The 24,967-nt window shown below is 48.2% G+C and overlaps 1 protein-coding gene across 2 annotated transcripts in view; it reads left to right on the top strand.

Moving 5' to 3' along the window:
- The first annotated feature begins 20 nt into the window (after positions 1 to 20).
- The window catches only part of LOC128335385 (transmembrane 9 superfamily member 2-like), a 48,453-nt gene continuing 23,506 nt past the window's right edge, over positions 21 to 24,967 (top strand). The window contains exons 1-9 of one of the 2 annotated variants that reach the window (XM_053273496.1): positions 21 to 837; positions 4,175 to 4,242; positions 5,220 to 5,313; positions 6,660 to 6,778; positions 7,408 to 7,537; positions 10,121 to 10,248; positions 15,936 to 16,050; positions 19,443 to 19,516; positions 22,975 to 23,083. In XM_053273496.1, coding sequence (XP_053129471.1) covers positions 679 to 837; positions 4,175 to 4,242; positions 5,220 to 5,313; positions 6,660 to 6,778; positions 7,408 to 7,537; positions 10,121 to 10,248; positions 15,936 to 16,050; positions 19,443 to 19,516; positions 22,975 to 23,083 — 996 coding nt within the window. In that variant the 5' untranslated portion in view covers positions 21 to 678. Of the gene's footprint in view, positions 838 to 4,174; positions 4,243 to 5,219; positions 5,314 to 6,659; positions 6,779 to 7,407; positions 7,538 to 10,120; positions 10,249 to 15,935; positions 16,051 to 19,442; positions 19,523 to 22,974; positions 23,084 to 24,967 lie in introns of both variants that reach the window. The other variant, XM_053273494.1, reaches the window with a different exon arrangement.

Here is a 24,967-nt window from a genome sequence, read left to right on the forward strand (position 1 = left end):
CAGCATAGAACGGGGCGGGGGGAGAAGGGGGAAAAAAGCGCATCCCCCTCTCTGCTGGGCGGGGGGGGGGCTCTGCGCTTATATTGCTCTGTGTGAAGGTTGGCCAAGCTGACGCTCTCGCGCCCCCAGCTGCTGTTGAACCCTTTTTTCTTGTTTTGTTTGGGGCGGTTTACAGTTAAAAAAAACAACACAGGTTGAAACAATGGTCGCAGCAGGGGGATGATGGGAGTTGTAGTCTAACCACAGCTGGAGGCGAGGGCCGCTGTTTCGAGAGGTGGTGTCCCTAGGCGCCTTCCGCCCCCCCCCCCCGCCTCCAATGGCTGGCCACTCCTTCTCCTCCCCTCCCCCGAAGAGAGCCGGGCGCGGCGCCCTCATCCAAAATGGCGTCGGGCGCCTCGACTTCCCCGCGTCACGTGGGAGGCGCCGCCGCCGCCTCCGCCTCCTCTGCTGAAGGGGACCCTCCGCGAGGCCTGGTGGCGGCTGCTGCTTCTCTCTCCGTCGGGGATTGTGACGCCGCCCTTCTTCGCCTCCGCTGGGGACGCCGGCGCGGAGACTCTTGCGCCCGTCCGTGCTCTGCCGGGGCCGTGGTGGGTGGGGCTGCAGCCGCAGGAGGAGGAAGCCAGCCCGCCAGCCCGCCCGGGGTGGACCGACCAGCCAGCCCGCCCGCCAGCCAGCACGATGATGGGGCGGGGGCGCCTGCCGCCGCTGCCGGGTCTGCTGGCGCTGCAGCTGGCGCTGCTGCTGGGGGGCCCGGCTGCCCTCGGGGGCGCCTTTTACCTCCCCGGCCTGGCGCCCGTCAGCTTCTGCGAGGCGCAATCGAAGGGCGCGGACTGCAAGGTGAGGAGGAGGAGGAAGAGGATGCGCCCCCCCAGCTCCACTCAGCAGGGTGGGGAGAGGGCGACCCTCACCCCCGGCCCTCTCCCCCCATCTCCCTCCCCCAATACGGACCCCACTTCCTTGGGGCGCCGCCTCGGATACGTGCCTCCCCCCTTCCAAAATAGAAGCCCCCCCCCAGTTCATGATGGCACCCTGGCAGTGAAGGAGGGGGGCGCACGCCTTTGCCTCCCTTCTCCCTTGGGGGCACGTCCATTTCCCTCCTTTCTCTCCCTGGCAGAGGGCTGTCTATAGCTGTCGTGTACATGTCTGTGCTACTTTCACAAGGAGATATACTGGGGCGGGGGGTGCACCCCAGATCCTTTCAAGGAGCCCCCCCAGATCTTTGGGGGAGCCCCCTCAGTTTCCCTTGGGGGAGCTGCCAGCGCGTTTCCCTGTTCATCCGGCTGGGGGGTGGGCAAAAAAACCCCCCAAACCCCTCACTCCTTAGGCTGGGGAACACCTCTATTCTAATCTGTGTATCCCGCTTCCTCCATGGGGAGGGGGGCTAATATCTTCCAAGGAGATCTCTAAGGATGTGGGGAATGTTCTCTGAAAGGAAGCTTCTGTGTCTGCTTTTTCTCATTTTATCTGAGTACAATTTATTTTTATACGCCCCACTGGGCATGAGCACCCTTGAAAGCCGCTCTCCTAATATTTGAGCCCCACTGTTGTTCGAAAGAATTGTTGGAATGCATTGCTCCCAGCCCCCCCCCCATGTATTTTCACAACAACCCCAGGAGGTAGGCTAGGCTTGAGAAATGGTGACCAGCAAAGGTCACCCAGTGAGCTTCAAGGCAGAGTGGGAATTTGATCCCGGGCCAGTCCAACACCCTTTTAAACTCCTTTCTAATTTGACCCTAACTCTGAACCGGGAGATATTCCGGAAGATCTGGATTTCTCTAGACTCGAGGCAGCATGCAGGAAGTAGGGCTGTAGGATTGTGGAGGTTTCTCTTGAGCAATTCAGCTGGTGTAACTAGTTGGGCGGGTGCTGCGAAGGAGGATTCCTGCCTCTCTTCTTTTACTCACTCCCACATGGGTACTTCCTGGTTCAGGTTTACGGCAAAATGCTGCTCTTCCCTTCTCTGGGTCTTTGCTGGATGAGACCAGGTGGTGAAAGTATTGGATGAGTAAGCTGGACTTTTGAATCCTGCCTTTATCTCGGGCCCACCTGAGTGATCTTGGGGAAGACATAGGAACAAGCTCTGCGGGACCAGGCCCAAGGTCCATCCTGTTGAGCATTCTGCTTCCTTCTGAGGCCAGCCAGGTGTATCAGGGAACACTGTAAGGGGGGAAAAGAGGGCAATGCCTCTTCCCGTTGGCATTCCTTAGCACCTGGTGTACAGGGGCATGCCCCCTCTGAGCCTGATGGAAATACACAGTTATCCCGGCTAGCAGCTATTGATAGCCCTATTCTTTAATTCTGTCTAATCCCTTTTTAAACTCATCCAGACTGGTGGCCATCACCACATCCAGTGGCAGTGAATTCCATAGTTTAATTACATTCTATGTGAAGAAGTACTTCTTTTTGTCTGTCCGGATTCTCCCAGCATTTAATTCCAACCCAGAGTTCTAATACTACGGGGAAAATCTTCTCTCTATCATTCCTACTCAGCCTCAGTTGTGTGCCTATAAAATGGATCTATTAAAGAGTGACTAGCTAGTTTGTGCAGAGATGCATGAATGTAAAGCAACAGAACTTATCTTTTGCATATCAGAAGTGCTTTCTAATGATCGTAAAGCCTGTTGCCCAGAAGATTGGGTAGAATTATATTGCACGCTGGGTTTTAGATTTCTTGGCAGTGGTAGAAAACCTTTGGAGCTGTTTGTATCTGAGGTTGTACTGTTATGAGATCATGCTAGTTCTGAAGAACAGCTCAAAGTGTCCGGAGGAGGTCTTTAATGGGATCTTTTGGTGTGGCAAAATACTGTATTTACCTGAATCTGGGTTTCCCCCAAGTTTTTTCATATTAGAAATCAGGAGATCATCTTAAATTCAGAGTCCTGTTTCTTTGGAGTAAATGCAGGTAGAACCTATTTCTTAAGGGGGTTGTCTTAAATTCAGAGGAGTCTTTGATTCGGGTAAATAGGGTAACTTCAGAGATGTGTTTTTATTTTTTAATCTGTTATTCTTTGGTACCATTTGTTGACTTCTTCTTCTGTGTGGGTAGGGAAGGTGTCTTAAGAGATTTTGAATGCAAGCTGTCCTTTGGTGTCCAGGGTTAGGGTAGAATATTTAGCATACTGTGTTGCCCTCCTGAACCCTTGGGGTTTGGTTGATTTAAGACTGGTGAATCAGGGAAGGGCAGAAGGTTGGCCAGGATCTGCTAGGAGATCACTGGATGATTTGCAGAATGTTGACAAGGTCTTTGAACTCGCTATTTTTAATGGCAGCAATAAGGAGAAACCCAATTGGGTTTAAAAAAAAGCGCGAGGGGGTGAGCGTGGAAAATCAGCAGTGGAGCTTTGGGCAAAGACTGTAAACTTGGTTCACAAAACAAAGTTGTGAGCTGGACATGTGAGCAGAGGCCCCCTGTTCTTTAATTCAAATTATAGGTTTTTCTCCCTGCTCTCCATGCCACTATTTGACACCTGACCCTGCTCTGAAGATTTTTGGGGTGCTTGTGGGGGAGAAAACCAAACTAAAATAGATTCCACCAGCTTGAAGTGTGCCCACCCCTGCAGTAAATATTTATTATTATTATTATTATTATTATTATTATTATTATTATTTTTATATCCTGCTCTTCCTCCAAGGAGCCCAGAGCGGTGTACTACATACTTGAGTTTCTCTTTCACAACAACCCTGTGAAGTAGGTTAGGCGGAGAGAGAAGTGACTGGCCCAGAGTCACCCAGCAAGTCTCATGGCTGAATGGGGATTTGAACTCGGGTCTCCCCGGTCCTAGTCCAGCGCTCTACCCACTATACCACTCTGGCTGGGCAATTATATGTAAAATAATTGCCCTGAAAGGAGGTCATAATGGATGCGACTTTATTTGTGACTAGCAGCTGCATTTGTAGTCCTGTCTAACCATGTTCATCTAAAGCAGTTCCCACTGAAATCAATGGGATTATTTCTGAGTAAAGCAGTTACGATCATATTTGCTTAGATGAGCTCAGAAGGAGTTCTTCCTGAGTAAACATGCTTATGGTCGTGTTATCAGAAGGCTTTCTGTTGCCCTTTTGAGTCTGTAGTATGCAGCTTACTTCATTGTTTGGGTTTAAAAAAAAATAAAAAATCTGTCCTAACTTATCAGATGTGTTTCAAAATGCCTAAACAACTTCTCTCTTCTCCTAGTCACAAATCGAGCTCTTTGTAAACAGATTGGACTCTGTAGAATCAGTTCTCCCATATGAATATGATGCGTAAGTATACCCGCATGCCCTTAAACTGTGTGTGTGTGTGTGTGACGGTTTATAGGAAGCTGCCATATACTGAGTCAGACCCTTGGTCCGTCTTGCTCAGGATTACCTACACGGACTGGCAGCGGCTCTCCAAGGTTTCGGGCAGGAGTCTCTCCCAGCCTTACCTGGAGATGCTGCCAGGGATTGAACCTGGGCCCTTCTGCATGCAAAGTAGATGCTCTTCCACTGAGCTACAACCCCATCCCATAGAAGGTTGTAGTTATTCTTAAACCACAGATCCATCCAATTTATGTAGCAGAGCATTCCAAGGAGTGCGTGCTGCGTGTGAGACGTCTATGGTGTGCATTGGTAAATGATATGGAGCAGAACTGGCTTTGAGGCAGTTTGGATGTAACCACCGCCGGTCATGGTGTCTGACCCAACCACCAGCTGGTAGGCCTTGATCTGTAAGTGGTCACCGAACAAGCTAGCTTACAAACCAGAAATTCGGCTTTGCATCCGGACTGGCAGTTTGTGCATCTACAAGCCACGCTTTGGGATGTTGCTCTGGCCTGTGAGGGCAGATCTGGAATAGCGGCAAGCGATGTACTGGTCTGTAACTCAGCAGAAGAGCATCTGCTTAGCATGCAGACGCAGCCAGGTTCAATTTCAGGATAGGTCTGAGAGAAATTCTTGCCTGGAGAGCCGCTTCCAGTCAGTGTAGACAGTACTGAGCCAGGTGAGCCAAGGGTCTGACTCAGTAGACAGTAGTTTCCTCTGATTATCGGGGAGGAGGGGAACCATACAAACCATGGCCTTTTTGTACGTCTGGAAGACAACTCATGTTTTGGCGTCGAAACTATGGTGAGGCACACGTGTTTTTTTCTGTGTTATGTCTGAACTAATTTTGAATATTTGGAGGTTGGATATCAGATTAATTATTTTAGTGGTGGGAAGTTGTTAAATGGAAAATAAACATTTTGTTTCTTTGTTCATAGCTTTGACTTTTGTCAAGATGAAACTGAAAAAAGGCCTTCAGAAAACCTTGGGCAAGTCTTGTTTGGAGAGAGAATAGCCTCCTCACCCTACAAGGTTATTTCTTCTTCTCACTCCTCTTTGGATGGCTTGTGCTGTGTTAAATCCTGTTGATTTTTGTGTCTAATTGCTTGCTCAGTTGCTTCTCTGCAAGGCTTTCTTACAACTAGAGTATTTGCTGGTACCAGTTCAGATCCCCGCGTTTCAGTCCGTAGTGGCCAGGAGGATGCCAAACAAGTGGCCTCTAGTCCCCAGCAATCCTGGTTGCTCCTCTCTCTCCATCATTAACAAGAACTGTTCTACCTACAGGCTGGTCATTCAACAGGTAGAGCTGCCCACACCTCTCCCACCCCACCGTTAAGAGCTGTGTTGCATGCAGGCTGTCCATTCATCAGGTAGACCTGTGGGGTGGCAGGGAGAGGTGCAATTGGAGCTGCCGGGAGTGAGAGGCAGCTGGGTCTTGTTTGGCACAGCCCCTTCCTCCCCCCCCCCCGGGCTTTTTAGGATGAACCGCTACCAATTTCAGTTGAACTGGGGCGGGGGGCAGCGGACATTGGTGTTGGGTTCTATCCCTTTTCCAAGCAGCTGTGTCGGGATCGTGTATTGCTGATGGCGCAGGAACATAGCACGTGCCCTGTGCAGTAAACCGCATATAATGTGATTCAGAGAGAACAAGCTGCAATTTCCCCTGGCCTCTGGCATGGTTAAAAATGTGGTTTGGGTAGGGTGAAGAATTCGGGAGATGTTGAAGGAGCAAAGAGATCTGTTTGCCCCTGTGGTTAGGCTGCTGCTTTTGCTCCTTCGGTGAGCTTCCAAGGGTGCCTGTTTTAGCACTGCTGGAAACAGGAATAGATTACACCCCCCCCCACCGGTCAAGGTGGTTCTTATAAAGATTAGAAAAATGCCCGTGAGAGAGACACAGACTGGTTTGAAATGGAATGTTGGGAATCTCTAAGTTTTGGTAGGAGCCAAAGTGCTGTACAAGCTTGCTAATTTTTTTCAAACATTTATTGTTTGATTTATATACCGCTTTTCATTAAAAGCATCTTAAAGTGGTTTCCAATATAGTTATAACAATACACAAAATACAAAAAGTAGAGCTATTAATATAAAAGTAAAAATCTCGATTTAAAAACCTCTATTAAACAATAATACATAAAACACAGAGCAGCAGCAGCAAAATCAAAGTTCATCTAAAAGCCTGGGTGACAAGCCACATCTTTACTTGTTTCCTAAAAACTGTGATGGAGTTTTTCTGCGACGAAGCATGTCGGTTTTTCATCCCAACAGGCTGCTTTTTAATGGCAAGGATGAGAATTATGATGGTGCCATTTTGAGTGACTACAAAGTGTTATCTTTGAGAGAATGAAGATTAAAAAGTTAAATATCTTTCTTTGTACTAGTTTGCATTTAAGGAGAACAAAGAATGTGTGGCAGTCTGTAAGAAATCTTATGATGGGAAAGACGTCAATAAGCTTGACTTCCTGAGGAGAGGAATGCACTTGAATTATCAGCACCACTGGTAAGTTGTGTGCTCTAAAATCATTGATCTGCAGAGGGAGACGAGCGTTAATGGTGTAGCTAGATTCTGGAGAAAAGTAATTTAGAAAACAAGCAGTTCAGATATGCACTGATGCTCCTACTTTTCATGTGGCCACCATCTTGGATTGGGGTGCCTGGCTTCATCACAAACCGTGCTGTCCAGGTGTGTCTATGTGGCATAACATATATACTGTACCAAATTTGGTGCAGGTATTGGGGACACACACACCACACAGTGGTGGGGACACACAGGTAGATGGGCAGGTTCATGGATGGAGAGCAAGGCAATCTCATAAGGGTGTTTTCTATACAGAGAGGAGGTTAAGAACAGTGTTCCCTCTAAGGCGTGCACGTGCTCACAAGTTGAATCAGGAAGGCCCCACTCTGAATTCATGTGCACACACGCTGTTTTGATACTGCCGCCCAGAACAAAATTCATTCCGCACACAGATGAAGAAAATTAGAGAGAACACTGGTTGAGAAGTGTCGTGAGAGTGTGTGCTGTGTCATTACTGAGCTCACAGTTTGAAAACACATGTTAAAAAGTAAGCATACCAATAAGCTTGAGATTCTAACTTTGGAATTGTGTTTCAATTTTTTCTTGCTTAGGATTATTGACAATATGCCCGTGACTTGGTGTTACGTCATGGAAGACGGGCAAAAATTATGTAATCCGGGATTTCCGATTGGATGCTTTGTTGATTCAAATGGCCAGCCGAAGGATACCTGCAACTTCAATGTAAGGAGTTGGGTCTATTTCTCTAACGTTGCCAGATAAGACCTTCCGTATTGTTCAGAATCCCGAAATGATTCAGATGTAATGCAAACCACTGTGTGTTATGCAAATCTGAACCGATGCCGTCTGATAAACCATGGTTTGTGAGTTGGCCTTCAAACCACCATCTGAAACCGTGGCTCGAAGTTGGTTTGCAGACTCCTGTTTAGGTAAACTTTCAGCTTGGATGCAATGCCAGCCCACAAATCATAGGTTGGGGCATGACTCTATCTCTGGAAGCTGCTGTTTGGGGGTAACAGCCACGGATTTGGGAGGAAGGCAGCAGGAGGTGTCAGCTGTACTAACCATGGTTTGCCTGGAATCCAGATTGTGGCTAGGGGTCTAAACTATGGGGAGCATAATGTATGGTTTAATGTATACTGAATACCAACTTCAGTATACCAATGTATACTGAATACCAACTTTGGCCTTCCAGCTGTTGTTGAACTATAACTCCCATCATCCCCAGCCACAGGAAATTGTAGCTGGGGATGGTGGGAGTTTTAGTTCAACAGCTGGTGTGCCAATTGTTCTCTACTGCTGGCTTGCTGTTTCATCTGAACTGATGGAATCAGAAAGGCCTCTTTTATCTCATTGGTAAATCTCTTAACTGCCAGCTGAACAGAAAACTGGAGGGTAAGGAATACCTTGCTGGAGGCATTTGTATTCCGGAACATGCTTAAAGGTAAAGTGCGCCATCGAGTTGGTGTCGACTCCTGGCAGCCACAGAGCCCTGCGGTTGTCTTTGGTAGAATACAGGAGGGGTTTACCATTGCCATCTCCCGCGCAGTATGAGAGGATGCCTTTCAGCATCTTCCTCTATCGCTGCTGCCCGATATAGGTGTTTCCCATAGTCTGGGAAACATAGCAGCGGGGATTCGAACCAGCAACCTCTGGCTTGCTAGTCAAGTCATTTCCCACCTGCGCCATGCTTCTAGTAAGTGTAACGCTAGTAAGTGGGCAAAGGGGCACCTTTTTAATGTGGTGATATTCATTATTTAGCAGGGGGGAAAGTAACTGGCCCTATCCACCCCCAGCACAGTACCTCCAGTGCTGGTGTCTCTCTCACTTTTCTTTTTAGATTATGAGCCCTTTGGGGACAGGGAGCTTTTTCTTTTTCTCCTCTCCTCTCCCTTCCTTTCCCCACCCTCTCTCTGTGTAAACTGCTTTGGAATCTTTTGTTGAAAAGCAATATAGAAGTAGTTGTTGTTGTTCTTGGGATTGCAACTGTATTTGGTGAAAACAATGCTACTTGCATAGGCAAGTTAGTTGTTATCGTGCAACTGGCGATTGCTGTGATGGATTGCAAACTGCTCAAACTGCTCATTTGGTAATCCCTTCTTGGGTCTCCTTTCGATGAAATGTTTGCACCTCTGAATACAGCTGCTGATAAAGCATAAATGGGAACCTGCAATAGAACAAACAAAAAACAAACATTACACGGCAAAAGGGAGAATGTGCAGCAAAGCAAGTCTGAATACCACCTAAACTGCCCCAACAAAGCTAAGTTTCACGTTCTTGGTCTTATTCAGTTGGGAGTAGCTTAGCTGGATGTAGGAAAGCAGTTAAGATTCTAAAGGCTGGTCAGGTTTATGGTTATTGCTCCTGAGAGTTGTTTTGGCTGTCCCAGCATACACACTCCATTTCACAAAACTTGTGTGCAACTGGGGTCGTCATATTTGTGGATTTGCAAACACTAGGAATGTGATGTCTGATCTGGCGAGAATTCTTGGAAGGAGCTGCAGCGACTGGGGTGTCTGCTGGGAAACAAACAAACAAAGAATATTTATATACCGCTTTTCAACAAAAGTTCCCAGAGTGGTTTACACAGAGAAAACAATAATAAAGTAATAAGATGGATCCCTGTCCCCAAAGGGCTAGCAGTCTACAATGAAACATAAGACAGACACCAGCAACAACCACTAGAGAGATGCTGTGCTGGGGGTGGATAGGGCCAGTTGCTCTACCCCTGATAAACAGAAGAGTATCACCGCTTTTCAAAGGTGCCTCTTTGCTCAGTTAGCAGGGGAATCTAGAGCAATAACACAAGTGATGACCATTTGGAGCCTTTGTTTCTGGGGAATTCTAGTCCAAGGAAACCAAATTCAAAGCTCCAGTTCCTGTATTAAGACATTGATAACTACTAGGCCTCTTAAGCTGAGATTCTTGGGTGGTTAACCATGTGTACAAAGATAAATTACATAACAAAAGCCGTGCGAAAGCTTCAAAGCAAATAAAGCTGATCCGCAGAGGCATGGAAGCCAAATTCCAGTCAACTTTAATGTATCTGGATAGGAACATAAGAACAGCCCTGCGGGATCAGGCTCAAGGCCCATCTAGTCCAGCATCCTGTTTCACACAGTGGCCCACCGGATGCCGCTGGAAGCCTACAGGCAGGCATTGAGGGCATGCCCTCTCTCCTGCTGTTACTCCCCTGCAACTGGACCCTTGCAGGGATTGGACCCTTTAAAAAGAAGTGGATGTTGTTGCTTCCGCCAGGATTCGGTACCTGTTTCTAATACTTATCTTAATCTTAATGCATTTTAGTCTGGATTCAACAAGAAGAATACTTACTATCTCTTCAACCATGTTGACATCACCATCACGTACCATAGCGGGAAGGATGAACATTGGCCTGGGGCCCGACTGGTGGCAGCGAGGCTGCAGCCTGGAAGGTAATCCTGGATTTTCTGTTTTCTCTGACTCGGCTTGTATTGAATTCTGTTTTTGGCAGTCTGCCGAATTTCAGTGGAGGCGTGTTTACATCAGAAGATCCTTGCTGGGTCAGGCTCAAGGCCGATCTACTCCAGCACCCTGTTTCATAGACTGGCCCACCAGATGCCTTGGGAAGCCCACAAGCAGGAGATGAAGGCATGGCCCCTCTCTGCAACTGGAAGTAGCCTATAGCCATGACTAGTAGCCGCTAATAGAGTTGTCCTCTATTAAATGTGTCTAAGCCCAGTTTAAAGCCAGCCAAGCCGGTGGCCGTCCCCACACCCGGTAGCAGAGAATTCCAGAGATGAATGAATTCCGTAGATCTTTAACTGGGTGTAGCTGTGCAGGTTGGTGGAATCAATGGAGAGAAGTGGGGAAAGGTTCCCCATTCGGCCCCAGCCTCTCCCATGAACACAGGATCCCTGGTCACAGGGCTGGGCCATATGCAGACATGCTGGACCGGCTTCTATAGAACTGGGACTTTGGGCTGTTCTGCTTAGTATTTTCAACTGTGACTACCAGAGGCTCTCTAGCCTGCCAGAGTACCTTTCCCGTCACCGGCTACCTGGTTATTTTCTTAACTGGAAACACTGGGGATTGAACCTGGGACCTTGCTGAATGGGAAGCATAGGACATGCACTCTACCACTGAGTGGAGGCTCCTCCCCAGGGCTGGGCAAGGCCTTCACCTGGGGCGTGAAGAATGGGTGCCATTGGTCTGATGATGTATAAGGGAGCTCCTTATCTCTGTCTCCATGTTTAATTGGCCTCTGCAGTGGTGTTGGGCAGCTCAACCCGACCTTGGGGGTTCCCGACCTTGGGTTCCCAGATGTTGTGGACTACAGTTCCCATCATCTCCAGCTTTTGGCCATTGTGGTTGCGGGTGATGGGAGTTGTAGTCCAACATAATCTGTGTGTGTGAGTGTGAGAGAGAGACCGACCATCCATCCGTCCGTCCGTCTTGGTCCTCCACAGCAGACTGGAAAAGCAGAACTATTTTAAAAACAAACCAGCCCTGAAATCTTGAACCTGCCCACAGCCTTAACTACTTCCAAAGGGCCTTCTTGGAAGGCTTCTCTTTGTGTGGGTCCCCTGGGTCAGGGTTGATCATGTGGCATAGTTCTTTCAATGCCGCTATTTTTACCCTCTCTTTTGCTTTCAGTTGTTAAAGGAAAGAACATGAGTTTGGTTTCATTTGGCATCTTTAGGGCTTCCTTGTAAACTTAGTGCAGTAATGGCCTACTCTGAGAGTAGCGTTCTATGCATCTGCAAAACTGATACCTCCTTAAAGAAACATCTGGGGGATCTTCTTTATGCTATCTAGGGTTGGGCATAAGACGGGCTGACTTTTGGTCAAATATTTTAAAATATTAACTTTGATTAAGGACAGGAAATGGAATGCTCTAATCATCAACAGGTTTGATACGCTGATTATTAGATTAATTACCTGCCGTTGAACGTTGAAATTTAACTTTTAAAAATGTAAGGTTATGATAACAATGTTGGGTAAGATTCCAATATAAGCGAACAATTCAACCTTTCCTCCCTGGATCACTAGTGGCTGTCTACAGTTCTCGAATTAAAGACATTAAAATAGAAATAAGGCAAAATTACAACTGCTACTAAAAATCAAAAGTCAACTTTTAAGGGCGGTGGTGCTCGTAGGACAGCTGGCCAGTTCTTCAAGATCACACACTCATGGCATATTTGGTCAATTTACTGTCAGTGCTGCCATCTTTAACCTCAGTCCATCCAGTGTGCTGATGTTCCTGTACTGAACATCGCAAGCTGCTTTCTACAGAGTCAGGTTGTTGGTCTAACTATTCCAGTATTGTCTACTCTGTCAACACTCATCAGCATTTCAGGTACAGAGGGGTCTTATAAATGTCCCCTAGTCTCCTCATCTCCCACCCTTTAAACTGGCAATGGCAGGAATGGAATCCAGGCCCTCTTAAGGACATAAGAAGCTGCCGTATACGGACTCAGACCATAGGTCCATCGAGCTCAGTATTGTCTACACCAGGGATTCTCAAACTTGGGTCCTCAGGTGTTATTGGACTTCAACTCCCATAATCCCCAGCCTCAGTGGCCTTTGGTTGGGGATTATGGGAGTTGAAGTCCAATAACACCTGAGGACCCAAGTTTGAGAATCACTGTTCTACACTGACTGGCAGTGGCTCTCCAGGGTTCCAGGCTGGAGTCTCTCCCAGCCCTACCTGGAGATGCTGCCAGGGAGGGAACTTGGGACTGTCTGAGCTCTGACCCCATCCCCTAAGCGGCATCTCTTAGAGCAGGGTTTCTTAACCTTGGGCCCCCAGATGGTTTTGGACTACAACTCCCATCATCCTCAGCCACAATGGCCATGTCTGGGGATGATGGGGGTTGTAGTCCAACAACATCTGGGGCTCCAAGGTTAAGAAACCCTGTCTTAGAGTGTTGACGTGTGTCTCATCCAAATGCAAACCCCTTTGCTTAGCAAAGGGGACAATTCATGCTTGCGACCACAAGACCAGCTCTTCTCCTGCAAACAAAGCATATTTATTTATTTATTCATTCATTCAATTTATATGCCCTACCTCTCCTATGGCTCCTCTCCTACTGTTCCACCCGTGGATGGTTTTCTGTTTCCTCTTTCCTCTTGGCTGCCCAGTTTGTTATAAAGCCCACTGTCTACAAAGAGTGGCGCCCCCCCCCCCCCAGATTCTCTGAGGGTATTTTGTTTGTATGCAGTGGATGTATTTACCCTCCTCTACAGCTTATAATAAAGGTGTTGCTAACACATACGGCTGGGGGGCATGGTTAAATTCTTTGTGCAGCCCATCCCTCGTGCGTTTGTGTGTGTTGAGTGAGTGTGATTTTGTGTGTGTCAGAAAAGGTTTGACCCCATTATCTTCCAGAATAGAGCTTTTTGGGCAAAGGGACAGTCTGAAGCTATCCATGGGCAACGGGTTTGGGGCTCTGGGCAGCAGGGGAGAGGCGTCTTTTACTTCGGCGCTGGCAGCAATCTTTGCTGCCTCCATTAGGTGGCCCTGAAGCACCTTGTAAGAAAGCACTGGCTACCCTTGGATGGGGGAAGCCATGCTGATGCTCAGTTGCTGATGTTTTCTAGGTGGCCTGCCCTTTCCTTTGCAACGGGGCTTGGGCTTGGCTGTGTTCTGTGTTGGGATTGGTGCTATTGCGCCAGCGGCAAAGCCTGCCCTAAGGGGCATCTTGGGAAATCTCACAAATCGGAACATAGGAAGCTGCCATGTACTGAGTCAGGCCGTTGGTCTGTCTAGCTCATTATTGTCTACACAGATGGACAGTGGCTTCTCCAAGGTTGCAGGCAGGAGTCTCTCTCAGCCCTATCTGGAGATGCCATCTGCAACCAGGGCGGACCCTGCTTAGCAAAAGGGACAATTCATGCTTGCTACCACAAGACCAGCTCTCCTGGAGGATTAGAAATTAACTCTTCTGGACTGAGATTCTTGCATTACCCCAAGACAATAGAGTCTGATGACTTCTCAAAGTAGGACGACTCAACTTTGGCCCTCCCGCTGTTGTTCGACTAGAATCACCACGTTAAAAGGTGGCAAAGAGGCACCTTTTAACGTGGTGCTTCTCTTTATTGAGCAGGGGGAGAGTAACTGGCCCTCTCCACCCCCAGCACAGCATCCCTCCAGTGACTGTTGCTGGTGTCTGTCCTATGTTTTTTTTAGATTGTGAGCCCTTTGGGGACAGGGTTCCATTTTATTTGTTTATTTATTTCTCTGTGTAAACTGCCCTGAGCCATTTTTGGAAGGGCGGTATAGAAATAGAATTAATAATAATAATAATAATAATAATAATAATAATTACAGAGCATCCCTGACTACTGGCCACGGTGGCTGAGGATGATGGGAATTGTAGGCCAGCAATAACTGGCAGGCTGATGTTGTGCAGCCCTGCCTCAAAGACCAATACATGGATTTTAATATATCAACCATACGCAAGGCTGACACACATGTGCATCGATGATGTGTTCTATGTCATGTCTTGTACCAAATGCTCATCAGCCACTTATATAGGGCAAATAGGTTTGTTCCTGAAACAAAGGTTGAATGGCTATAAATCTGATAACAGGAGGAGAATTCCCAAGAAACCCGCCAGGGAGCATTTTAACATGCAGTCGCAGTGTCCTGGACTTGAGTGTTTGTACTGGAAAAGATCCACTTTGGTAGTCATATGGACTGGCAAAGAGCAGAAGAGGAATTGATCAGAAAGTGTAATGGTATGAGACAAGGATTAAATAGAGACCAGTGTTCCATCTAAGGTGTGCGCCATTGCGATATCTGGCCCTTCTAAGGTGGGCCATTGCTCTGTCTCGGGAAGCGGCTGCTGCACCATAAAGATGGGGGCGAACTTAGAAAGCCCAGCCCTGAGCAGACGGAAGAATGGGATGCAGACTAAATGCTCTTGGTGATGGTTTCCGTGTTGTACATCTGGAAGCACCAGCCATAGTGTGGGGAATCTTAACTATGTGCAGACCCTGTTTTCTGAACCGAGCCTGTGAGTGGTGACCATGAGAATGAGGCTCCAGGTTTTATCCTGGTGGTAGTCATGACCCAAGGAGGAAAGCTGGTCATGTGGAAGCAAGCATGACTTGTCCCCCTAGCTAAGCAGGGTCCACCCTGGTTGTGTATGAATCGGAGACTAGAAGTGTGAGCACTGGAAGATCTTCCCCTCAGGGGAAGGAGCCGCTCTGGGAAGAGCATTTAGGTTCCAGGTTCCCTCCCTAGCTTCTCCAAGAGAGGGCTGAGAGAGATTCCTGCCTGCAACCTTGGAGAAGCCGCTGCCAGTCTGTGAAGACAATACTGAGCTAGATGGACCCATGGGCTGACTCGCCTACGTTCCTAATTTATTGTGGCTGGGGAAGATAGGAGTTCAAGAATGGCTGGAGTGCCCAAGGTTGCCTACCCCTGGCTTATTCTCAAGCTAAAAGCCTGCCATAGACCTACTTGCATCATAGTCTGGGAGTGGTTTTGTGGCTACCATGTTGCCCTTGATGTGCCCGTTGGAAAGCATGGGTGATCCAGGCAATGTGAAAGCAATGTGAAATCCAGGGTCATGTATGAAGCTGGTGGTGTGAAGGAGTTGGCAAAGGACTAGGAATGTGGAACCCTTATGTTGGAAGATTATGTTGGTCAAGATGTTAGTGGAGAAATCAGTTCAGTGTACACGCAAGCCACCGACTTCTTGTGGCCTTGGGAACTGGCACTTCAAGCAAATCCTTGAAGGGAGGAGAGCTGGTCTTGTGGTAGCAAGCATGCTTGTCTCCTTAACTAAGCATAGTTTGCCCTGGTTGCATATGAATGGGAGACCAGAAGTGTGAGCACTGCAAGAGATTCCCCTCGGGATGGAGCCACTCTGGGAAGAGCAGAAGGTTCCAGGTTCCCTCCCTGGCATCTCCAAGATAGGGAGGAGAGAGATTCGTGCCTGCTGCCAGTCTGTGTAGACAATACTGAGCTAGATGGACCAATGGTCTTACTCCGTATATGGCAGCTTCCTATGTTCCAAATCCACTTGGAAACCGAAACAGATTTAGCACTGGATGGTTGAAGGAGAAGAGATTGTGAAGAAGATATATGCGTCGTTTTAGTAAGTGGTGTTCGTTCTTAAAATCTTTTCAGTTACAAACACACAGATGAAACCCATTTATCCTGTGGAAGTGCCCAGCCAATGGAAATCCCGGCACAGTTAAACGGCAAGCTGGATGTGATCTACAGTTATTCTGTGATCTTTGAAGTAAGTAAACTGTTCAGATCCTGTGTTTATGGGCAACAAGGTGAGCAGCAAAAATAGTTACTTCATGTGCAGAGCTGGGTGTGTGTTGAGCCTGAAAATCCCAATAAGCAATTCAGACAATTCGCATTGAGTAATAATAATAAAGTGTGCCATCAAGATGGTGTCAACTACTAGCGACCACAGAGCCCTGTGGTTGTCTTTGGTAGAATCCAGGAGGGGTTTCCCATTGCCGCCTCCTGCGCAATACGAGATGATGCCTTTCAGCATCTTCCTCTATCATTGGTGCCCGATAGAGGTGTTTCCCATAGTTTGGGAAACATACCAGTGGGGATTCGAACCAGCAGTCTCGGGCTTGCTAGTCAAGTCATTTCCCACTGCGCCATTAGGTGGCAATAATGATGATAATAAATTATTGAATAATAATACATTATTGAATAATAGGCCTGGTTTCTTTTGTTTCATAATTTGGATTTATAGATAGCCTATGTTACCTAGCTACGCAAGTGGATTATTTCTCTTCACCGAGCAGATCTGCATGGAGTTGAAGTCTTCAAATGTATTTCTCTTAAGTGGGATTGGAAGGCTTTCTATCACGAACTGCTGCCTGAAGAAGCCTTGCTGTTCTAGCAGCAAAGCTTACGTTAAGCATATATTTAGCCACTGATCCTAACTTGGTGGAAACCACTCTCTGCTCTGCTCTCTTAATGATAACTCGGTGTCGGCAGTAACCGGTCGATTGGCAGCCTTTGGAGATGGGTCCTGATTGAAAAGGACAGAGCCCAGGTGGCAGCAGAGAGCACCTGGCCTCTTGCTCTCCAAATCTTCTCAAATCCCGACGGCTGTGTTGAGACTAGCCCCATAGAGTGGCAATTTGGACTGGCTTTTTGTGATGCAAGTCACCTGTTTGGAGAGGAAGTGGGCCAGAAACATTAGGCAAACAGCTGTCTAATTGGAGAACAACTTTTCCCTTTCCCCCCAAAATTTATAATTTGCCTCTACCCCATGACCTTGAAGTGGTGTAAGGTTCTGTCTCCCGTTGCTGTTCCCCAGAGCTGCTCACTCCTTTTAATTTGTCAACATATGAATGACCTGCCTGTCAATATTTGGGGTGTTAAGTCTTGATGAAACTTGGTTATGGAACATGAACGGCATTACTAAAGCACAAGTAGTGTTTGTTTGTTTGTTGACTTTCTAGTCCGTCCTATACCCAAAGGTCTCAGAATGGGTTACAGTGCAACCAATATAAAACACAATTATGCCGTTGGGGAGTATCTACTCATGCAGTGAACAATAGTAGCTGCAAGCTGTGTGCCAAGCCAAGCTCTCTGTGCAGGTGCTTTCCACTGTCTCCTATAAGTTATGTAATGATCTACACATACACCCCCCCCCCCCCCGAGCATTGCCCACTGGAGAAGAGCGCTGGGTGGTCCTTGAGTGCGCGGAAGTGCCGTGTGTGGATTGGAGCCTCGTAGAACTTGGGGTCATGGCCTTTGGTTCTGTGGAACCGACTTGGTATGGACAGAGATGTGTTGTTCCCGGGGTGACCTCGGGGCGCGCAAGGCTCTTATTGAAATTCTGGGTGTGCCTACTTGTGTGTGAGCATGTGGGCAAGCTGGCATCTGCTTCCCAAGAAAGGGACCATCTTTGCAAAAATTCAGGAAGCTGATCTGCTGTGTCCTCCCTGGGACCGGAAGAAGATGCAGGCAGGGCAAAACACTTATGGGAGTTGGATGTTGACATGTCAAAGAAGACATTGATCACTTGACCTGTTAAATTTTGGCCAGATGTTGTCAAGCAACAGTCGGGGAGTTTCGAAGCACTTAACCGTATTAGATGAACTAGAAAAGAGACGCTTCCCATCCATGAGTGTGGTATTTCAACAGTCCACAAAAACCAAAGTCAGTGTTGTGAAACAAGGGAGTTAATTTTTTCAAAGTAATGGATTATTAACTTTTAATAAGTCTAACATTTTTATTAACGTGAGCAATTAATCCATTCTTTGACTTCTGTCTGGAACATTAGGTTCAGCACACATACATTTAAAAAAAGGACTAGACTGATGCAGAAATAAAACAAAATAATAGTAACTTTAAAAAAAAAGGACACATCAGTTTTGAAAGGCAGTTAGATGATTGTACTAAGTAGGCCCATCCTAGGCCTGGTTGCACAACTTGGGCCCTCCAGCTGTTGATGGGCTGCAGCTTGCATCATCCCTGAATATTGGCCACTGTGGCTGGGGATGATGGGAGTTGTAGTCCAACAACAGCTGGATGACCGAAGTTATAGTAACCGACCTGAGCCATATTTGGAAGGGCAGTATAGAAATTGAATTAATAATAATAATAATAATAATAATAATAATAGGGGCATTGGAAGCTGCTTTCTACAGAGTCAGACCCTTGGTCTGTTTAGCTCAGTATTATCTACCCAGACTGGCAGTGGCTCCTCTGCAGGCAGGAGTCTCTCTCGGCCTTTTCGGAGATGCTAGGGAGGGAACTTGGGACCTTCTGCACACAAGCATGAAGGTGCTCTTCCCACAGTAGTTTCATCCCCTGAGGAGAGTATCTTACAGTGCTCACATACGTGGTCTCCCATTCATATGCAAACCAGGGTGGACCCTGCTTAGCAAGGGACAACGCATGCTTGCTGCCACCAGACCAGCGCTCCGATGCAGCCCTGCTCTAGGGCTTTGTGGAATACTTGACCACGATTGACCAGTTTGCTCACCCAGACACCGATGTGGAGTTGGAGCTTGTGAAAAAGCACATCGAATGTGGTTTTCGGGTTGGATGTTGCATGCATAAATACACAATTCTATCCCCAAATCCTGCAGCCACGACTGACTAGCTTAGCTACTGGATTTCTGTGAAAACTTGGTTTTGAGAAGGGGCTCACACAGTTTAGCTCCTCCCTCAGTGTTCCTCGTGGTAAGGCTTGGGGGGCCAGTAGCAGCCCCCGTCAACCCCTAACTTTGGCTGCCTGCCTGATTTTTTGCTGGGCTTGTGCAAAGTTCCGGCTGAAGTTGGATGCTGGGCACGGTCCCCCTGGCACCGTGCGGAGACAGCCATTCTCACCGTGCAGTGCTGTGCCTAGCACTGGTGAGGCTCCTTTGAGGGAAACGGAGCCCTCTGGCATCCCGGCACCATGCTGGAAGGCGTACGCAGAATGCTGGGAAGGGGAGGCCTTCTCATTGCGTTCCTCCTGGAGCTCTTAAGAGAGGGCTCCGTCTCTCTTCAGGGCCCTCCCAGCACTGAGAAAAGCACAGGACTGTGGCTGGGGTCAGTCCACCCAGTAGGCAATGACCGCCACATGGAAGGTTTGATGGCCAAAGTGGCCCCCGCTTGAAAAATGGTGAAGGTCACTGTTGTCCTTCTTCTTCTCCCCCCATGCAGGAGGACAATCAGATTAAGTGGGCGTCGAGATGGGACTACATCTTGCAGTCCATGCCGCATACCAACATCCAGTGGTTCAGGTAAGAGGTTCCAAGCCCTCCCCCAGTGTAGGAGGGTAGCCCTTCAAGACGGCTTGGGCTGCCATCTTGCTCCCGACAGACAGGGCCCAGTGTAAATTAGATGCACTCCCATGAGACAACGGGAGCAGGCTGGCACCTCCCAGGTCCGGTTCTGTCTGGCTCCCGAGAACAGGGCTGGGAAGACTCCAAACTTTTCCTTCTAGAATTTTACCTTCAGGTTCCTTTTTCTGCAGCTCTCTCAACACGCCCCCCTCCCTTTCTTTCTGCTAACTTCCTCTCTCGCTCTGTAAGAGCCAGCATAGCATAGTGGTTAGAATGTTGGACTAGAACTGGAAATGCCCGAGTTCGAATCCCCATTCAACCATGGAACTCATTGGGTGGCTCTGGGCCAGTCATGTCTCTCTCAGCCTAACCTACCTCACAGGGTTGTTGTGAGGATGAACACAACCATGTACACCGCTGTGAGCACTGGCCTCTTCTGCCCCACCCGCATGGACTTGCCCTGGTACCCTCTTGTCTCCATGGGGATAGGTTTCCACCAGAGCTTTTGGCCTGGATTAAAAATGTCATAGCAGAATTTAGGAAACGAGATCTGGTGCCCCCTTGCACCAACTATAGTGCAAGACTCATCTAATTTGCATTGGACCCTGTCTGCTGGGAGCAAGATGGCAGCACAACTTAAAGGGACATCCTCTGTACACTGGGGAGAAAGAACTCTTCGCGGGGAGTCCACCCGTGTTACGTTTTGAAATAAGTGGCTTGCAGCAAAACGTGAAGACCTCAAATCAATCTCCCCACATTTATTTTGGGGATTGAAACTTCCATTGTGGTTTAGAAAGAGAGAGAGAGAGAGGGCATTGAGACAAGTGAACTTTCATCTGTGGAGCAACTCTTTTCAGTGTCAGCCCTCTTGGGAACAGCTCAGAAGGTTGTGTTTCACCCAAGGAAACTGCCTGATGCATGCTGAAGAAAACCCATCTCCGTATCTTACTTCTATCATCTTGTTTCAAAGAATGTTTGAGATGTTACAGCTGATCAGCTTTAAAAAACAACAACCCGCCAAGATGCTGTTGTGTGGTTTGCTTCAGTTTTATCTCTGGAGCCAGTACTTGTTGTTAAGAGAAATGCAGCCGACTGAATATGGAGTGGGTTTCTGTTTTTAAGAAGAGAGGAAAAGCAAAGTAGGAACTGGTTGCCCATCTTGAGGATCTACACACTGTAGGACAGTTCACGAGATCAAGCGTTGGGTAGGAGGAGGCCCCTACTCTAGTTCACACACTCTCCTTATTGGATCGTCTGGCAGTTTTTAAAAAAGGTCGGAGGCATTGTCCGTTCTCGTGACTGTGATGGGGAGGAGAGCGAGTATGAATTGTCCCCTTTGCTAAGCAGAGTCAGCCCTGGTTTGCATTTGAATGGGAGACTACATGGGTGAGCACAGTGAGATATTCCCCTTAGGGGATGGAGCTGCTCTGGGAAGAGCAAAAGGTTCCGAGTTCCCTCCCTGGCAGCATCTCCAAGAGAGGGCTGGGAGAGGCTCCTGCCTGCAACCTTGGAGGAGCCGTTGCCAGTCTGTGTAGACAATACTGAGCTAGATGGACCAGGGATCTGACTCTGTATATGGAAGCTTCCTTTGTTCCTAAGGAGCAGCTGGGTCAGAGGCATTTTCCTACCGAGCAGCTATAGCCAGCTGTTGAATATGGGAGGATGAAAAGGCCTCCTCTCCAGCTGTTGCTTAGCACCTGACCATGGACAGCACCTCCGACCTTGTGCTGATCCGACAGACGATCAAAGATGGGGAACGTGCACAGCTCCCGATCTAGGGTAGGGGGTTTCTCTTCCCCTGTTCTTGATTGTGTGAGCGAATCTAGTAAACAGCTTATGGGATGGTTCTGGCATCATGCAGAATCCTGGTTTGTCGCGATGTCTGAACTAGCACCGTTGGACAAGCTGTGACTTAGGAACATAGGAAGATAGGGAGCTGCCATATACTGAGTCAGACCATCGGTCCATCTCACTCAGTATTGTCTGCCCAGTGGCTTCTCCAAGATTGCAGGCAGGAATCTCTCTCAGCACTATCTTGGAGATGCCAGGGAGGGAACTTGGAACATTTTGCTCTTCCCAGAGCGGCTCCATCCCCTGAAGGGAATATCTTCCAGTGCTCACACTTCTAGTCTCCCATTCATATGCAACCAGGGCAGAGCCTGCTTAGCTTAAGGCGACACGTCATGCTTGCTACCACAAGACCCTCCAGACTGGCATCTTAAGCCAGGAGTAGGCAGTCTTGGTTCTCCGGCTGTTCTTGAGCTACAACTCCCATCATTCCCAGCTAAAGGTGTGGCTGGGGGTGATGGAAGTTGTAGTTCGACATCTGTTGCATACTCCTGCCGTGAGCCACACTTGAAGCTAGCTTGCAAGCTAAAGCTTGAGGACATTGTGGTTTGCTGTTGCATCTAAAGTGGAAAACTATGGTTTGGGACATTGGCCCACTCTCTGAGGCTGTTGTTTGGGGGCAGCACCTTGGGAGGCAGTAGTTATTGGGGAAGCCATGGGTTGCCTGTCTATCTGGAGCATGAATCATGGTTTGGAGCAGGCCTGAATAACTTTGGCCCCCACAGCTGTGTTTGGACTACAAGTCCCATAATCCCCAGCCACAGTGGCCAATAGCCAGGGATTCTGGGAGTTGTAGGTCAACTTCTGCAAGAGGGCCGAAGCTGAGCAGGCCTGGTTTGGAGTCTGAACTATGGCAAGTGCACACCATGGACTAAGCCCTGTGCTAGGGATTCCCAACTTCAGCCCTCCTGCAGATGTTCGACTGCAGCTTCCATCATCCCTGACTACTGACCACTGTGGCTGGGGATGATGGGCGTTGTAGTCCAAAATCAGCTGGAGTGCCAAAATTGTGCAGCCGTTCCTTGTGTCTTAATAAGCAGGAATCCTTCTTACAGTGGCAGTGCATGCTCTTGATTTCCGTGCCTTACTCCTGGGACCACTTTCTGTTCTCCAGCATTCGAAAATAGGGGACAGCACTTGAACTTCCCGAGTCTTGGGCATGATGCTTCGTGTAACCCCGGGCTGCACAACTTGGGCCTTGCAGATGTTTTTGGACTACAGCTCCCATCATCCCCAGCCACGGTTGCTAATAGGGATGATAGGAGTTGTGGTCCAACATCTGCAGGATGACGGAAAACGGTGCCGCTCTGTTGGCCCATCCTAAAACACGGACGTCTTTCTGTGCCGGAATGTCATGGTGCTGCCTCGTTTTGCTCTCTGCAGTGGAAACTAAATTCTGGAAGTTCCAGTCCTATCAGCAGTGCTACGCTTTTGACTGCTTGATGTCCATTCCTGTTCATGAGGCCTGTGGTTCTGCTTGTTGACGCCAGCTGTATGATGATGCCACGAGAACTGCAAAGGGCCTCTGTTACTGAAACCTTAACAATCTTCTTTCTCTGCAGTATAATGAACTCCCTGGTGATTGTTCTCTTCTTGTCTGGAATGGTGGCCATGATCCTCCTCAGGACCCTGCATAAAGATATTGCGAGATACAATCAAATTGATTCCTCGGTAAGTTAGCCGGAGCTCCTTTAAGGACCCTAAAGTAGGGGGCACACAGCCATACATGCTTTTTCTGGGCGGCCGGTGGCACCACTTCCTTCCGCTGGCCTTTTGCCTTCCTCTCCCCCTCCCCTCACTCGTGAAATCTCGCAAGAGCTTCCACACATGGGATTAGCCATGGGCATGTCTTAGCGAATTTTGTAGATAAGGTATAGATAGGCCCCCTGTCCCCAAAGGGTGGCACAGTCTTAAAAAGAAACATGAGATAGACACCAGCAACAGCCACTGGAGGGATGTTGTGCTGGGGATGGAGAGGGCCAGTTGCTCTCCCCCTGCTAAATCGAGAGAATCACAATCTTAAAAGGTGCCTGTTTGCTCAGTTAGGGGAATCTAGAGCAAGTCTGTGAATAGCGGAGGCTAGTGTAGTAATCTTGGCACTTGGGTTGCTACAAAAACCTCCAGTGCAGCTGCATCTGTTTCAGAACTGGAAAGGAAAAGGTGGGTGCTTTGCTTCTTGTTATAGCAACTCCATCAAGCTCCCTCCAGCGATGATTCAAACTGCTATTGTGTATCGTGTCCGTAGTTCATAGGAACAAAGGAAGCTGCCATATACAGAGTCAGACCCTTGGTCCATCTAGCTCAGTATTGTCGACACAGATCGGCAGCGGCTTCTCCAGGGTTGCAGGCAGGAATCTCTCTCAGCCCTATCTTGGAGATGCTGCCAGGGAACCTTGTGCATGCAAGCATGTGGATGCTCTTCTCAGAGCTGCCCCATCCCCTAAGGAGAGTACCTGACAGTGCTCACCCAAGTAGTCTCCCATTCTTATGGCAAAGAGGCCTCTTTTTAAAAGTGGCAATTCTCTTCATTGAGCAGGCAGAGAGCAACTGGCCCTATTCGTCCCCAGCACAGGATCCCTCCAGTGGCTGTTGCTGGTGTCTCCCTTATGTTTCTTTTTTTATATTGTGTGCCTTTTGGGAACAGGGAGCCCTATCTCTCTTATCTCTCTTATCTGTCTACCTACCTACTTATTTTCTTTGCAAACCGCTTTGGCTGAAAAGCGGGATATAAATGATTCTCAGGGTTTGGATATGCAACCAGGGTGGAACCTGCTTAGCAAAGATCTCCCCAGAGGTCTGCTGTATTAATCGTTTTTGTTTTTTTTTTTTAACCCATCGATTTTTCAAAAAAAGAACTATATATTCCTGCTTTGGGCATTGCGATATAGCAATGGAAGAAAATAACTCATCAGGCTGTACAGACGAGACTGGCCTGAGAGGAAGCCGCGAAGGGCTTGTGCTTCCCCCCACAGCCGCAGCCCTTTTCTGTGTCTTCCGGGGAAGGCCTGGCTCGTGCTTTGGGACCTCTTCTCCCCAAGGACAGGCGTTGGCTTTGTCTTCCCTTTCCCACTCGGGCCCGGCTGCCGAAGCTACAGGTGGTCTGCATGACGAGCAGCTCCCGGCGGCTGCCTGAGTGAAGCGCTGTTCAAACTTTACCCATCTAGGCCGTGTTTACTCAGCTAATTAAAACAAAAGTCTGCAAAATACAGACTTCATCAGCTGGCGTGGGGAAGTAATGAATGGGCTTAGAAAAATCCTGCTTCCCCGAAGTGAGGAGTGCCTTGCTTCGTCTTAAACAAATCAAGAGCTCGGCTTTGGTGGTTTGCTTAGGTAATTTGATTTCTCTCTCTCTCTCTCTCTCTCTCCCCCCCTCTCTCTCATATATATATTTCCCCACCCCCTCCATCAACTAATCTTTATTAAGCTTTCAAGCCAGGGGTGTTGCTGGTACTGTAACTTATTTGCCAGGTTTTTAGGGGAAATAATTGTGCTCCACTGTCACTTTGCCTGGGGAATTTAGTGCCGCAAACTTCCCCAGATGCATCACTAAGAATA

The sequence above is a fragment of the Hemicordylus capensis genome, chromosome 11, assembly GCF_027244095.1.
Source record: "Hemicordylus capensis ecotype Gifberg chromosome 11, rHemCap1.1.pri, whole genome shotgun sequence".
Classification (NCBI taxonomy): Eukaryota; Metazoa; Chordata; class Lepidosauria; order Squamata; family Cordylidae; genus Hemicordylus; species Hemicordylus capensis.